At 41.8% G+C, this 17,897-nt stretch overlaps 2 protein-coding genes across 4 annotated transcripts in view; one reads left to right on the forward strand and one right to left on the reverse strand.

Annotated features, from left to right (window-relative positions):
• The window catches only part of LOC127494456 (uncharacterized), a 490,338-nt gene that overhangs the window by 193,675 nt on the left and 278,766 nt on the right, over positions 1 to 17,897 (forward strand). The window lies entirely within an intron of this gene.
• il1rapl2 (interleukin 1 receptor accessory protein-like 2) overlaps positions 1 to 17,897 on the reverse strand; it is a 685,297-nt gene that overhangs the window by 173,120 nt on the left and 494,280 nt on the right. Inside the window, exon 1 of one of the 3 annotated variants that reach the window (XM_051860354.1) lies at positions 10,700 to 11,019. The exons of the other annotated variants lie outside the window; for them this stretch is intronic. Within the exon in view, the coding sequence (XP_051716314.1) occupies positions 10,700 to 10,733 (34 nt within the window). The 5' untranslated portion in view covers positions 10,734 to 11,019. Of the gene's footprint in view, positions 1 to 10,699; positions 11,020 to 17,897 lie in introns of those variants that run through there. 3 annotated transcript variants of the gene reach the window in all.

The following is a 17,897-nucleotide window of genomic DNA, read 5'->3' on the forward strand; positions in this document are numbered from 1 at the left end:
TCCCTCAGTGCCTTGGCCTGATGGACCTGCAGCAATGCCATAGCATGCAGGGCAGAGGCGGCTTCCCCACAGGCCTGATAAGCCTTGCCGGTAAGATCCGACGAGTACTTACAGGCCCAGGAAGGGAGAGACGGCTCCCCCCGCCAGGTGGAGTTAGGGCACAGTTGCATAGCAACGGCCCGTTCCACAGGGGGTATGCACGTATAATCCTTAGCCGCCCTGCCATCAAGGGTGTTGAGGGAGGAGGACCCACCGACACGGTTTCAGGCAGTAAAAGGTGTCCATGTGCCGTCCACGTGCCAGTGAGCTCTTCATGCACCTTCGGGAAGAAAGGAACTGGGGTAGGGGGCTGAGAACCAGCCCTGGCCACCCCAAGAAACCAATCATCCAGCCTCGAGGGTTCGGGACACGGTGGAGGATTCCACACGAGCCCAACCCTGTTGGCGGCCCGGGCAAGCATAGCCATCATTTCCGGGTCCGAATCGGGCACAGTTGTCACCCCCGAAGGAGACAGCTGCGCCGAATCATCATTCCCTGAAGTGTCAGGCTCACTCTCCGATGCAGCGATCGACATCCTATCATCTTGGGGAGCTCCGAAGGATACGGATGGTACACACCTCTGGGGTGGTCCACCACGCTCCCCCGGCAGCTCTACTGGCTGCGGAGTGCAGGAGGGATGAGGGTTCCTAGGGGGTTGGTTCCCCGAAGGAAGCGCGCTCACCGTGATCCTCAGATCACCAGCACCGCTGCCCGAAGCAACCCTCTGAGGAGGATTGGAATGAGGCAGCGGCACCGGGACTCCGCCCCTTTGCAGGAACTGGAGTCTAGATCGCAAATCCGAGATGGTCATCTTCCCACAATGGGTACATGACTCATCCACAAACGCCGCCTCAGCGTGGCTTAAGCCCAGGCACGCGATACAGCGTTGGTGACCATCCCGCGGTGACAGGTAACGACCGCATCCAGAAACACACAAGTAGAATGACATCTTTAAAAAGATTGTTAGATTGTCTGCTCAGATCACTCAGGCAAACAAAACAAAAGAAAGAAAAAGAGAGAGACCGACCCCGCTGCAGTGCTGTGCGCCTGCACCAACAAAGAGCAGTCGAAAGAAAAAGAGGCTCGTTTCGTTGTCACACACTCCGTAGAAACCATGAAGGTTCGGCTCCGAAGCGAAAAGCTGAAGATGCAACGCACCTGCTGCTCATTATATACCCGCGCTGCGAGGCGAGCGGCTGATGCATATGATTGCATGCCAATGTGCATTGGCTCGTTGTAGTTACAATCGAAGCAGATTGGCCTCTCTAGCGAGATTCCTATTTATCGGTCTGTCCGACGTACGTCGAACGTGACCGACTGAATGGGAACCCTAGTTGCGTGTATCCTTTCTGCACTTGCGTTTATGTGTTATGAAGCAGAAATTGGTCCTGTCTGTATATGGCAGGACATACGCGGTGGCAGATTATGTTGTGCTCCAACTAAATATAGTATCTCAGGCTCCATTGGAGCCTCCCTGATACTAGCCCTGGAGTTCTAGATCTTTACCAAGTACTTGGCCCTCGAGCAGGCCACCTTGAAGGAAATCCTCTGGGTCGAGTAGGTCCTTAGCACTTCCAGCTAAGATAGTTTTCTGACTCCCTAGAGTTATATCAGAGTGTAGGCTCTTTAGGAGCCTCCATGGTACTTGCATTGAGCTTGGTCAATACTCGCCTCGGTTGAGTCCAGTGGGTACTCCCCTTGCATTGAGGGTCGTTCTTCAGAGTACTGCGCTCCTGAGGTCTGATCGGAAGGTTGAAGGTCTCTCGTGAGACCTCCCTGGGAGGTCAGTATTGAAGGCTGAGGACCTCGCCCCTGAGTTGGTCATTGAGGTTTAAAGGGTTCTTTTTAGTAAGAACTCCCTTGATCGATCAGCTCCTGTTGAAGCTGGAGGTACGTCTCTCTTTAGGGACCCTTTTTAGTGTATTCAACCTCCAGAGTGCTTATTAAGAAGTGCTCTGTAGATCCTAGATTGAGCAGAGTAACTCCCCTCGATTGCAAGGGTTCTAGCGCTATGCCGAGTTCTGCTCCCCTGGATGCCCATCTCTACGTCCGGTCTGAGTTGGTTACTTCCAGTTACTGCCAGTTTGCAGTCCCTCTTTCTGGACCCCTTCTCTGGAGGCTAGTGCTTTAGAGATTCTGTTTTGGTAACAGACAGGTTGCTGGCCAGACTAGGTTTCTACTAAGTGGGACCAGGTCGGCCTCACTGGTGGCAGTCACGGCAGACTATGCTCCCCTGAGAAGTGACTGGCCGGGGCTCCTTTCGGCTCCCTGGCCACATTCCCATAAAGGGACCCCTTCTGTTTGAAGTTGTTGGTTCCAAGCCTTTGAGCGGCCTTGGTAGGCCTCTAGATGTTTCTGGAGGCCTCTTTGAGGCTTATAGCTTGGGTGGTGGCCGTAGGGAATGCTGTCACTGACAGCCTTTGCGACCCTTAGGAGGAGTGTTTTTTGGCATTTCAGTTGAAATGGTTTCTGATATTTGTCACAGCCATTCTTTGGCATGCACTCCCCTCAGCATGGCTGCGTGGGTATTCGTTCCCCATGCGTTAAGACGCAGTGCAAGTTCCCTTTCGAAAGGGAATGTCTCAGGTTACGCATGTAACCATGGTTCCCTGAGAACAGGGAACGAGACACTGCGTCTCCCTGCCATGCCTGGGGGCCGCCTGCTGAACAGTCCTTTCAGAAGATAAGTGGATGACTTGTTCCCTTATGTGCGTTCGGGGCGCACTAGTAGTGATGTCATAGGCTGTCGCCGGCCAATACGATTGCCGTGATTTGATAGTGTTTCAGACACCGGTTCCCGCTAAGGCGTTCCCCATATGCGTTAAGACGCAGTGTCTCGTTCCCTGTTCTCAGGGAACCATGGTTACACGCGTAACCTGAGACGTTTTCAAATGGAGAAAATAAATTAAAGTCATATCAACTTTGCAGAAATGTAATACTTCATTTTAAACTACAGTGTTAGTAGATTTATAAGCTATTTAATAAGCTAAAGAGTGAAGAATAATTTGCTGGATAATGTTAAATAACTGAGTAATATTCTCTGGAATATTGGAATGTAACAAACAAAACATTGTATTTTATTGCATTTCTCAACTGGTAAGTTTTATCAGAATTATTAATAATGTTTTTGTCGTTCTAGATTATGAAATATCTGCTGACAAAGCGCTGTTTATCTGCATTTACACAGAATTATACTCAAACTGTGTTCGCTCGCGGAGATAATAAATAATTTCCATAGAGTTGTGTTTATTTGGTTGTTTATTAGAGAATTAATGGTTATATAGTAAATGTTTATATAATTACAGTGTTTTAAACAAGTGAATCTTGCGGTGGTCGTGCTGGAGCATATTCCCTGAGCATCAACCCGCTGAGTGAACAGCAAAATGCAGACGACTTCACAAGACTAATGATGAGCATAGACAACAGAGATAGAATTAAATTCAGCGCTTTTATTTCCAACATGTGCTCATTAATGGCTGTATTATTTAATTTGTGCAAAGTTACATCTTTATTGGGATCTTTAACTGCGCGCAGTTCTCAAAACACCCACAAGATGGCGGCGTTTATCGGTAAATCTGATATTACAAAACCGATATCCGATTATGGTAAAATGCTTAAATACCGAGAAAAATTTCGGTAAATCGATATATCGGTCGATCTCTAGTTTTAAGGTTTGCCAGTTTAATTGTATGGTAACTGTACTTCACGGGCTAGGTGTGGCACTAAGGAGTGAGGAGGGGTAAGGATGAAACAGGAATTAGGATACTAATAACCTGTACGGCTCATTAAGGAAACAACAGTTACTCTAACTATAATCCTGTACCGAGAGGGAAGATGGTGGTGGTAAAATAACTAAAATAAAATATCCTTATAGCTCTAGGAAGGACTGGGCAATATGGCAAAAAAATAAAATCTAATTTTTTCTTCAGAACGACAGACCGATTCACAATTTTATTTATTTATTTATTTATTTATTTATTTTTTACTGTTTAACTAGTCAACTTAAAAACTAGTTCCATTACAAGTGCACCACACATGAAGTGATCAACATGGTGTAAATGTAAAACAATTTGTATATCTTTGCAGAAAATATGCCTGAAATAAATAACACCAGTAATACGCTATTATTAACAGCAAATGCTTTGTAAAAACAGAAAACAACAGCAGCTTTCAGCCTGTCACCATCATGTAAACATGAAATATCAAACATACAGTAGTAGTCCTTTACAGGTTTTTGCATTCCATTGCGCTATTTGTCGTATTGTTTTTATGTTTGGCGCACTTGTGTCTCGCGTCTTTTGCAGCGTCTCACCCATGAAACGGCATTCTAAAAACACGGCAGTCAAGTTAAAAAAAAGTTCAACTCGCGTTTAATAACTTTGCCTTTTTTTTCCTCATTCCACTGCCTGCGTCTGATTTTTATAACGCAATAATGCATTTCTGAATGAACAGCCAGAATAGTGATGTGTTCTACTGTACGTTCATAGAGCGTCACATGAGAGCAGTTAATCAGGCGCGCCGGCGCCATCATGTGGTCAGATCTTTTTCTTCTCCTAATGGTTATCATTGCTGTATTGTTAACATCTAATTGTAAAGCTTGTTAACATCTAATTGTAAAGCTTGCTAACATTTTTATTCAAAAACGCGATTTCTCGATTTCAAAAATAATAACATTAAATTCGAATTAATCGAAAAATCGGAAAAATCGCCCAGCCCTAGCTCTAGGTAACTAAAAGGAAAGGTAAATAAACAAATTGATTTAATTAAATTTCAAATTTAATGTCTATATCTGATTTGTATACAAGCTTGCATCAATTTTATAAATTTGTGCACATTTAGTAATACATTTGATAAAGGGAAGGGGCATATTTAACATTCTCTTATTTGTCTGATTAGCCAAGCCCTCATAAAATGAGCCATACGGTTTATTGGAATATCACACCTTAAAAGAAACCTCATGTTTAAGGATATTAGATGGTTCGTTAATTGCATTTAATTGATAACATCTTTAATAAAATGTTTGTGAATGGTTTGTTAAAGGTGTTTCATTGAGTTAAGTTTTCGCTGCACTTACACTGTTCTAACCAGCAGGGGTCACCAGCGTGTGGCACCATGAGCGCTTCGACACAGTGAATCATTTGTGATACAATTGATGCATCTGATTCAAAGCTTCACAAAACTTTGCCTCCCCCATCCATAGTTCAAATCAAAGTCCCTTAGTCTAAAAGGTCCCAGAGTCTATAGAGTCTTTGGCTCGAATGTCACACTCTACGCTCACACGTGTCTAAGCGTTAGCAGGGTGCTAACAGCTATCCGTCGAGGTAAAGGGCTTTAACTTGTATATACGTGTAGGGTTGCTAAAGAGCTAGCTTTGGTTACACGCAGTCGTTTGCACAACAGTCTGTGACGTGGGTGCTGCTATCAGATTATCAGAAGTGTCTGCTCACACATTCCGGTGTCATGCGTTGCTAAGAGACCGATGCCAACCTGCAACACAACCCGAGCAGAGCAGTGTTCCAGCTGTGCTGTAAGCATGCTGTGAGAACTTTAGCGTGATCAGTCATGACGTATCGTGCATAACTCACAAATCAAAACAGCACAATCACTTCACAGACAATGGTGAATTACTAGTTAGCTAGGCTAGAATTTACACCACTAATTCGACGCGATTGTTTCATATGAGCAGTCCAGCGCATCAATATGAATACAATGACGTAACAAATAATAAGGCCTTAATCAAAGATACTGTTGTGGAATTTCTTCGCCACACAGTTTAAATCATGCCGCTAATCTGAGATTTCTTCGTCAGAAAAGGATTATGCAATTGAAGCTGAAGGTAGGGATTTCTTTGCCCAAGATCAGGTTCATTTATTCTGGTACCATTTATACGTGCTGCTAATCTGAGATTTCTTCGTCAGAGAAAGGCTTACGCTTGTTTAACAACTGAAATTAGGATTTCTTTGCTCATTAGTGCTAGAGCACCGATGGTGTGAGGACCCTATTGTAATTGCTCAGTCAATTATTCTTCTTCTCCGAAATGAATTGCATTTTTGAGGGCCTAAACATGCTAGAAAACTCATGAAACTTTGCACACGCGTCAGAAGTGGTAAAAATTTACATCTGATATGGGTTTCAGAATTAGGTGTGGCAAAATTGCTCGATAGCAGCACCTACAAAATTTCAATTAAAGGCTATTTGCGCTACGTTTCACATACAGGTATGAAATTCGGAAGACAGATGTAACAGCCCAATACCTACAAAAAAGTCTCTGGGTGCAAAATCTGAAAACCCAACAGGAAGTGAGATATTTTGAATTTTCAGTTTTTGCCATTTCCAGACGTTGTACTTTAACAAACACCTCCTAGAGCTTTAATCAGATCAAGGTCATATTTGATCAGTCTAATCTAAAGGCCTTTGTGACGTTAAATTGCAAAGATCTTGACTTTTCACTCAAGGGCGTGTCCGTGGCGGCCTGACAAATTTAAATGTTTCGCCATGAAACAGGAAGTTGTTGTAACTTGGGCATACAATGTCCGATCTGCCCCAAACTTCACATGATTCATTAGAGTCCTGACCTGAAGACATCTACAATGCAATATTCAGTTACAGTCATAGCGCCACTTGTGGTCAACAGGAAATGACGTTTTACACTGTGATTAACTCCTCATAGAGATTTAATCAGATCAACATAATATTTGGTCAGTCTAATCTTAAGGCCTTAGCGATGTTACATTGCAAAGATCTTGAGTTTTCACTGAAGGCGGCCTGACAAATTTGAAAAGTTTCACCAATGAAGGAGGAAGCTGTTGTAACTCAGGCATACAGTGTCCGATCTGCCCCAAACTTCGCATGTTTGATTAGAGTCCTGGCCTGAAGACATCTCTATGCCAATATTCAGTTAGTCATAGCGGCAGCTGCTGACAACAGTAAATGGCATGCTTTGCACAATAATTCACTCCCAGAAACACATTTAAATATGCCATGAAGTACCAAACATACTAGAAACATGTTAAATCATGCAATACTTGGCTAAGTGCTAATGTTTGCGATTAACGCCACGAAACAGGAAGTTTTGCTGTAATTCAGGCAAACAACGTCCGATCTGCTCCAAACTTCACATGATTGATAATAGTCTTAGCCTGAAGACATTTACATAACAATATTCAGTAATAGTCAAAGTGCCACCTGTTGGCAGCAGGAAGTGTGGCACGTTGAAATGACTTTGCCATATTTCAACTGTATTTACTCGCTTACATGCATGTCACCCACTATTCACTGTTTTCCTAAGGCCACCGGGTGGTGGTGGACCCGGGTGCGAGGGCCCTTTCATCGCTGCTTGCAGCTTGAATTTCAGGTTAGTTTCTTATACAATCTCATACAATTTAAACATGTATTATAACATTGAGAAACTTACTGCCATTTGTAGAAAGGCACATTCAAGCTATATTTTGCTGATTTTATCAGGAACTTGTACATGCATGTATAACATGTTAATAAAACTTATGGGCAAATTAGCTCAAAAGAGAAATAATAACTATTCATAACATGATTAATTATGAATATTTGGATCAGTTAATCGGATTAAGTTGATGTAGCTACATTGACATTACAATCACTTAATCAGTTTGTCCTCTGAACACTCAGTATTGATTATTAATTCATTCTAAGCAAAGGATAATTTTCATGGCCACGAGATGGAGCAGGATGCGGAAAATAAAGTAAGGCCTACACCCGCGCCTTAATACAACTTTTATTTTCTTTCACAAACAGAGAAACAACTTTCTAATAAAGCGACCAAACTGCCTGTCAAGTGATAGACGAAACTGACAATGATTTTTATCTTTTTTTAAACTGAAATGAAAGGCAATGTGGATAAACATTCACAGCCACGATGTACAGAACAGCACACAAAGATAGGCTATAGACAAAAATGAATAAAAACATTTTGGATCAATAAACCTTAAAAATATATATAAATAACTGCAGAAAGGCCACACTGCAGATAGATATGCATTCCACATGTCGGCAAATCAAATTAAATTGGCTAAATTGCCTGTACAAGCAAGCTTTAACTCTACAGCGCAACATCAATGCACCAAAAAACAATCCAAAATTAATTTACAGAATTGAATTAGAACAGAATATACCATTCTAATAAATAAAAATAATTAAAAAAAAAATGAAATAGTCATAATCAAGTCACAAGTGCAAAATGCCTAAAGTGCAGGGGAACATATATTCAAAACACAAGCCACAAATAGTTAAATCAGATAACCCAGAGAAATAAATAAATTAAAATTAAAGAAATTATTAAAATAACAAAAGTATAGCCAGAATTGTCAACTTTGTCTTTTTAACTGCAGAGACAATAAACGCTAAACTAAAGTGGCAGTCTTCACAGCATCCAAAAATCAAATTAGTGGTGGTAAAGTTGCAATTTTCTTCCGAGATGGAATGAAGGAATTGCAGTCTGACTCTGTTGGGAGAATCCTCTCTCCCAGGGAGGAGAATGAAGACAATGGGGTCCCACACGCAAGAAGAGAGCGAGGCGGAGCTGTATGTGGCTCTTTAAAGTTTGGGAGAAGTGACACCTCTTAGGGTTGACCTGACCAATGAGATGGATGAGATGGATGGTGGAATTTCCGAGCGGGAAATTTCTCTGTGGGGGAGTTTTACAAGCCTTTGTCCTTCTAGCAGAGCATTTGCATATGTATCTGGCTGGGTTGTTGAAGTAGAAGCTATTAAAGATTCTTGTCATACTAATATGTTGCACAGGTATCAATATATATGCACAATCATTTAAATATACAAAATACAAACTCGTAAACCCCAAACTTGGTATAGGTGAGGTTACATTAACCATTGGTTCTATTATAAAATATGCATAAAACAAAATACCATACAAAAAACACTACACAAGACAGCCATAATCATACACACAATTTCCTGGGATGCAGTTCATCTATAAATTAATGCAGGAAAGTCTGTTTTAAGGGCTATGGGTTTTTTCCTATGGCCTCTGCTTTTTCACGTGGCTGCATGGTTCAGAGCAATAAACCACCTTATCAGTTGGTGTCCATGGTTACTGAGGCCCTTGCCCAAGTTGGTCTTTTGGGGGATGGGTCTGCAGACCCCAGAGTGAGTTTTAAAGATTATTTGTTAAATGACAAATAATTGTGTCTGATTTGTCTCAGTCGTTACAGAAATCTCGCTGCAGTATTGTTAATGGTGATTTGAGCAATGCTCATTTCTCAGAACGAGTTACGTATTATTATTTTCATATCGATCCGCTCATGTGAATTTGAAACAATTGCGTCAAATTAATGGTGTTAATGCTAGCCTTGCTAACTAGTAATTCGCCATTGTCTGTGAAGTGAATGTACTGTTTTGATTGGTGAAAGAGTTGCATGCGACAAGTGCTTGAGTTTCCCATGCGGATTTACAGCGGCTCAAATGCTACTCATTTGTGCTGGCTGTGAACGCACATTGGTTTCCTCAGCAACGCATGACCCGGAAGGTGTGAGCAAGCTTTTCCGGTTCAATCTGATAACAGTGCAACACGTCACAGACCTTTGTGTAAACACACAAACCGCCTGTAGCCAAAAGCTATCTGTTTAGCATCCCTACAGGTATGCAAGTTAAAGCCCTTTACATCAACCTTTAGCTGTTAGCATCCGACTAACACTTAGATACGGTGTGATTGTAATGTGTTCAACCCCTCCCCTCTCTTTCCATCTTCCTCTTGGTTTCACCCTCTCTTTGAGCTCTAACGTACTTTTCTGTCTCAGTTAGGTTTGTCCTTCCCCATATACTTTTTTTTTTTTTTTTTGACTTTACTCCCCCTCTATTTTTATTTTATTTCATTTATTTACTGTGGTTCTATCCTGAATATCCATATTCAGCTAAGTTGAATTTAATTAAATTTAATTAAATCAATTTGTTTATTTACCTTCCCTTTTTTAGTTTTCCAGAGCTATAAGGACATTCTACTTTTACCTTATTTTAGTTAGCTTACCATCACCATCTTCTCTCTCTGTATAGGAATGCAGTAGTTCTAGCAACAGTTGTTTCCTTAATTAACTATACAATTAATCCCTGTTTATTCTCTACCCCTCCTCACTCATCAGTGCCAGGCCTAGTCCATGAAGTACGGTTACCGTTCAAAAGCACTGAGCCCCCGGAGAGAACTAGAAACATTTCCAATTGTTTCTTTTTCTTTTGACCTTTAGGTGTTTGATGTGTTCCTGCTAGCTTAGATTTTTAGCTTAGGTTTTATGAGTCTACTGCAGCATTTACTTGAATGCAGTGACAACTGCTTAGCCATATCTCCTAGCTTAAACTAAATAGGTAAAACCTTCCTTTCTTCCTTTCCCTTTCTGATTCCATCTTATTGTTTTTTCTTCTTTGTTTCAGTTTTGTTTTATTTGTTATCTTTAGTGACCAAACCTGTGAGAAGAACCATCAGTTTTGAGTAATAGTTTGACTACACGTACAGCCCGTCATTAGCTGACTGCTTACAAACCCTTCAACAAAGATACTCAAATTGTCTATTTGTGTTCACCAACACAAAATTGTAGCACCCTTCTTTACTAGCTGCCCCACATCAGCTATTCACACCTCACACGGCCTACATTGCTGTTCCCCTTCACAGATAACTTACCACCTCTGTACGAACTTGCATTCGCCTTTGCCATTTCTCTCCCGTGTTCCAACAAGTGTGCCAGTATGCCTCAGACATCCAGCCCTGCCCCTCACCAGTACCATCTGGAGACCTGGCAGAGCAGTGCAATGGACATCCTTCAGCCTGAAGCAGCCAACGACCTGCAACGACAGAGAAAGGGACAACGAGACGGCAACACAAGTGGACTCCTGACACCCAGCCTGAGCAACAAAGAGCTGACCAGTTTCATCCTCTCCTTGGCTCATTCTCTTATGGAGCTCCGACAGGAGGTAAATGAACTAAAACTGCAAGTCACAGAGCTCCACTCTGCTCAGCAAGAGAAGACACCGGACATGTGCAAGGACGGCGACAGAATGGAGCAACCGAAGGAGACCACCGGTCTTCAGGAGGCTCTGACAGCTGCTGGGCACTGAGAGCACTGATTCTACAACAACAAAGAGGAGCTTAACATGGTCCAAAAAGAACTGAAACAGTCCTACCAACTGCAAACAGATCCCACAAGAAAAAGGTACTCTGCTGAACTTTACATCAGCATCGCAAACTCCCCCAACCCTGCACAAAGACACAAAGAGGGGAGGAGCCAAAGCCCTCTGCTAAACACTTCACCAGCCTTTTTCCTGAGAGCCTCTGCAGCCGCAGAAGGAGGAGGATTAATTCAGACAGACCCTGAACATGAAGTGTAACTCAAGGACCTCCAACGGATGGCCAGGCACATCCCTGCATTCACACCAGAGCTTGCAAGAGACCACGATGTCCACGCCTACCTACGAGACACTGATTTTCACCTGTAGTCTTTGATGAGTGTGACCCACCAAGATAGACTCTACCTTCTCTGAATCACTTCCGGACCAGAGTTGCAATGCTTTCTGGCTCGGCAGCCAGGAAACATCCAATCCGACTACCAGCAGTTGAAACAAGCCATCATCAAGGAATTCTCAGACCCAGAGTCTGAAAGCAGACTGATGGCTGCCCTAGACACCAAACAGGGCAGACATGAAAATCCCTACGTTTACTACCACAGACTCAGACGAGCTTACTTCGGAGCTCGCAACGAGCCTGGGATGGAGGAGGACACCAGCTTCAAGAGCCTTTTCCTCTGAAACCTCCATCCGATTGTAAGTCACCATTATGGCATTATGGCCTGCCCCTGCACAATGCCTATTCATCAACTACGCGACTTGACACAGAAGGGCTTTAACAAACACAAGGCCTCCTCAAAAAGGGGTTGTAACACACCAGCAACTGTGAACTGCAAAACCCAGAACCCAAAGCTGGCACCAAGAGGGTGTACAGCATTGCTACAATGCAGAACCCTTCTACAAAAGGCTCCTAGCTAGCCGAGGACAGAACTGTCAACATGGCAACAGACCCAGGTGCCAGATCTACCACGGGAAGAAGCCATGGATGGGACCATCCTCATCCTGCAGACGCCGCAGGATCTCCAAAAGCAGGTAGCAACAACCTCCTCCTCCACGCTCTTCACACAGCGGCCATCCAGAGGCTGCACAAGGACGCCTGAATCAGTAAGAGAGCTCCTTGGACAGTACTTACCTGAGTAATACTGGGAAGCACAAGCTTCTGACCGCTCGCAAAACACCACTCAGACCCTCAAGTCGGCACCGCCACAAGAGAAGAGTGACACTGCAAACTTCAGACTCCTTCTGACTGAGAGCAGATGCTAACAAACACCTGCTGCCCTTCTGCCACCAGCATGAGGTCAGTCTGAAACTCTCTTCACACCACAACTCCCATAACCACTTCCTGCAACCACAAACAACCACCTGCCCCACACCAACTGACATCAGGATGACAGGTGACACTTTCAAGGCACCTGCTACCTTGATACCTGCTGAGCACACACTGCTACCAGCTATACCAGCGGCCAGGGAAACCACCACAACCTCCAACCCTGCATGCCAGATGTGTGATCTTTCTGCACCTTCGACGTCGCTCTCTGTTGTCCATAGGAGGACAACAACAATGATAGAAAGGGGGATATACAGTGGGTACGGAAAGTATTCAGACCCCCTTAAATTTTTTACTCTTTGTTATATTGCAGCCATTTGCTAAAATCATTTAAGTTCATTTTTTTTCCTCAATGTACACACATCACCCCATATTGACAGAAAAACACAGAATTGTTGACATTTTTGCAGATTTATTAAAAAAGAAAGACTGAAATATCACATGGTCCTAAGTATTCAGACCCTTTGCTGTGACACTCATATATTTAACTCAGGTGCTGCCCATTTCTTCTGATCATCCTTGAGATGGTTCTTCACCTTCATTTGAGTCCAGCTGTGTTTGATTATACTGATTGGACTTGATTAGGAAAGCCACACACCTGTCTATATAAGACCTTACAGCTAACAGTGCATGTCAGAGCAAATGAGAATCATGAGGTCAAAGGAACTGCCTGAAGAGCTCAGAGACAGAATTGTGGCAAGGCACAGATCTGGCCAAGATTACAAAAAAAATTCTGCTGCACTTAAGGTTCCTAAGAGCACAGTGGCCTCCATAATCCTTAAATGGAAGACGTTTGGGACGACCAGAACCCTTCCTAGAGCTGGCCATCCGGCCAAACTGAGCTATCGGGGGAGAAGAGCCTTGGTGAGAGAGGTAAAGAAGAACCCAAAGATCACTGTGGCTGAGCTCCAGAGATGCAGTCGGGAGATGGGAGAAAGTTGTAGAAAGTCAACCATCACTGTAGCCCTCCACCAGTCGGGGCTTTATGGCAAAGTGGCCCGACGGAAGCCTCTCCTCAGTGCAAGACACATGAAAAAACACCTGAAGGACTCCAAGATGGTGAGAAATAAGATTCTCTGGTCTGATGAGACCAAGATAGAACTTTTTGGCCTTAATTCTAAGCGGTTTGTGTGGAGAAAACCAGGCACTGCTCATCACCTGTCCAATACAGTCCCAACAGTGAAGCATGGTGGTGGCAGCATCATGCTGTGGGGGTGTTTTTCAGCTGCAGGGACAGGACGACTGGTTGCAATCGAGGGAAAGATGAATGCGGCCAAGTACAGGGATATCCTGGACAAAAACCTTCTCCAGAGTGCTCAGGACCTCAGACTGGGCCGAAGGTTTACCTTCCAACAAGACAATGACCCCAAGCACACAGCTAAAATAACAAAGGAGTGGCTTCACAACAACTCCGTGACTGTTCTTGAATGGCCCAGCCAGAGCCCTGACTTAAACCCAATTGAGCATCTCTGGAGAGACCTAAAAATGGCTGTCCACCAACGTTTACCATCCAACCTGACAGAACTGGAGAGGATCTGCAAGGAGGAATGGCAGAGGATCCCCAAATCCAGGTGTAAAAAACTTGTTGCATCTTTCCCAAAAAGACTCATGGCTGTATTAGATCAAAAGGGTGCTTCTACTAAATACTGAGCAAAGGGTCTGAATACTTAGGACCATGTGATATTTCAGTTTTTCTTTTTTAATAAATCTGCAAAAATGTCAACAATTCTGTGTTTTTCTGCCAATATGGGGTGCTGTGTGTCCATTAATGAGGAAAAAAATGAACTTAAATGATTTTAGCAAATGGCCACAATATAACAAAGAGTGAAAAATATAAGGGGTTCTGAATACTTTCCGTACCCACTGTATGTAGCATCTGAATCGATCAAACACACAATTGTAAAAGTTACTCTTCCAACCCTTCACCCATGCAGACTCCGTAATGTTTGGCTTCCCCACTGAGCACTATCACCCTTCTGCTTCACTCACGCACTTTAAAGACACTTGGGACACTGATTGTTCTCAATACAAGAATCAGACATGCAGCCCATAGAAGTGGCATCCTTTCCGCTAATTCATTGACAAATTTGCTTAAATTAATGAACATGCATTTCCTCAGTACATTTTGTGTATTATTACTGTTTGTATATTGTTCTTTTGTAGGGTAAGTGTACCCATTAAGCCCACTAAAATCTAAGTTCAGGTGTTTTTTATAGATATTGACATGGTTTATAAGAAAAATAATTTGTTAAAATGCAAGATTTATCTCTCATTTGAAAATGTATTAATTAGTTGATTTACATTTTAGAATATAAAGTACTTTGGCACCATTTAAGCCCGCATATGTTCCAAATAAGCCCACATTATGATTGATTCACAAAATATAAAAATATATTGATTTTAAAGAAGTAAAACACCAATATATTTATTCAGTGAAAGGGAAGTATTAAAAAAATATATTTTACTAATGGTTGATTAGAACCCTGGGTGGGATGGGTAGGTGTTAGTTGCTGGGGGTCCAGGCCGATGGTCTAGAGCCTTAAGTTGGCTTTACTCGGGAGTTGTAGCTGGAAGTTGACCAGGTGTATCTTGGGAGCCAAGCCAAGTTGGGGCTCCATACTCTGGGCTTACGGGGGTCTCCTAGTGGGCCCCCCATGCCCGGAGTATGGAGCCTTAACTCTACTTGGCTCCCAAGTTATTATAACTTATGTATAAGTTATACATAAGGAACTTTAGGACAAAATGGGCTCCATCTCAATTGAATTAATGTGTGTAATTTAATCCATTTATACATTATTGTAATTTTCATTGTGCCCACATTGAGAAATTTTAAGATTTTTTCATTCACGGTTAGCTTGTGTTAGCTATAGTTTGCATGCGTTTTGTGGCACTGTACCATTTAAGCCCATCTTAAAGTTAATTTATGATGAAGTAATCTGTTCTACAAAATCATTTTTGATGTATTTATTTGTAAATTAATGTAAAATTAATCACAAAACATTTATTGTTTGTAGTTCACATGCTTAATTCTTTGGCAGTCTATCTTTCAGTAAGGCTAATGGTTTGACATTGAGATTAGCTTTGTATGCAAACTAATAAAACTCATCTTTATCATTTTATATAATTTTTCTTTAAAAGTACTCTTTTTCATACACAAAAAACAATACATAAATCTCTTATTAGACATAATATCAATGCACTTGCCAAAGAAATTGCTGAAAATTGCAGAAATGCGTTGATTTCTGAAGGGTCCCAAAACACCAAAGTTTTTGGGTGTCTTTGTGTGAGGTCCCCTGAGACAGCATGCACATGAGTGGGGCTAACTCAACATTGACAAATGTGATTGGTCTGCAATAAAAAAAAATGTCAGGGAATAAACAAATCACTGGATTTGCTAAAATAATGAGCAGCATCAAATATGATTTCCTCTTTTTTTAATTTGACTTCAAAGCTGAAAGTGGGCTTAAAGGGTACATGGGCTTAATGAGTACACTTACCCTATATTGTTATGCATGTCCAAGGATAGAACTTCTAGATCAGTGGTTCTCAAACTGGGGTATGCATGAGGTGACAAAAGGGGGTACGCGAACAAAATGCTGTGTAGTTAATTTAACTCTACCATACCTTAAAATAATATTAAAACAGAGCATGCATTTCTAACTGGCAAAATGCCATAAATCCATTACTTGTATTCAAATTACCTCATCTTTTGCAGTAAAAAATGACTGCATCCATAGAAGCAGCATGCATATGATAGATTGCATATGATAGAAAGGTTAGTCACATTAACTCACACAGCTAGCTATTATACTGTGGTGTAGCTGCATGGCTCATTTGGACTGCCAGCCTGTTAAAATATGAACAAACAAAATCTAGCCTTTAAACCTAGCACTACGTTTTATCAATCTTTTTGTATTTTATGCAGCTTTTCTCTTTCTTAATGTGTCCATAATAGAGAGATAGAAAGAGATGTTAATCCATTTATTACTTAAAGCTCATATTTTAACATTTCACAATCGGCATGCGTACAGTTTTCTATTGACATTCCTAAACATTCCGAGGTTTGATATTTTCTGATAATGACTGTCGTCAATAACAACGAAGCATAACAAACCGTGACCTACTTGCGCCATCTTGCGTCCACTTAGCGACTGTATTGAAAATGACTATTTGTGTTGCCAGGATAATTGTTTTGTACATTATAATGGATTATAAAGTAACAAGCTGGATGTACATTATCCCTTACATCATAGGACCTTACTTTCAAACAAAACAGATGATAGAAAGATCATATTATTTTGTCTATATAATAGAACTAGGATAAAAAAAATAAGATTTGAGTATGAGTTTTTTTTTTTTTTTTAATGACTGGAGACTCGACTCGGACTCGTGACAAAAGACTCCAGACTTGACTCAGACTCCAGTGATAAAGACTTCAGACTCGACTCGGACTCCAGATAAAAGACTCGTGAACATCTCTGAGTTCCAGTTCCCAAAAGTCTTGAGATGCAAAATGTTTAGTATGTATTTTGAGGCCTTATTTCAGTGACTTTTTTTTTTTCTTCAAAAACCATGCATATACGTAATTCTCTCAAAAATACAAACATATAAATGTTGCTCACATATTATTGTAGCCTAGTTTGTGCTGAATACAGTGTAATGAGACTTTTGTCATTAATATGTTTACAAGCAACTGAAAAAAGCACAAATGTCAAGGCATGTCAAAACTACTCCAGGACCCCAAAATAGCCTCAGACCCCAGAGGGTTAATGACTCACACTTTGGTGGACATCACCATCTCATAGAATGCGTTGTATGTTTGTTATATTTATCAGAGTATAAATGGATATAAACTGCCAGCTTATTCCCCTCATGCAAATGAGTCCACTTTCAAACAAGGTCAAGCCAAAACTCAAAGGGGTGACTTCTGTAGATGTTAAAAAGCCCCCATCCATCTCTTCTGGTCTTCTGCCTTTGTTCTTGCTGATTCTACTGATTGCTGGTCAACTCACCCGGCCGGCGCAGCCGCGCGGACAGGCCTCATTCACTTCAAGCCATGCGCAACTTCCTTGACAACAAGGTCAAATTAACAGCGCAAGCTCCTCATTTCTTCACTCAATGCAGAAGATATTGATTACAACTTCAGCACCAACGTACCAAATTATCAAGAATTTCTCCTGAGACTGCATATCTGGACGCTCCTCAACAGCTAAGGCATTTGCAAGTATCGTACATTTGAACACTAAACAGTGATTTGTATGTCTGTGTGTGTTTAGTCTAGCTGTGTGCTCATAATTTAGTTAAATAAGAATCAATATTGGTTCGTAAAACAGAGAATCGATTAAAATTGAGAAATCAATATTATTATACCCAGCCCTACTTCATAGCATCAGTCAAGTGTTTGATATATCTTCCTTTTGTGATCTGATGT

Source organism: Ctenopharyngodon idella, chromosome 14 (genome assembly GCF_019924925.1).
Source record: "Ctenopharyngodon idella isolate HZGC_01 chromosome 14, HZGC01, whole genome shotgun sequence".
NCBI classification, from domain to species: Eukaryota; Metazoa; Chordata; class Actinopteri; order Cypriniformes; family Xenocyprididae; genus Ctenopharyngodon; species Ctenopharyngodon idella.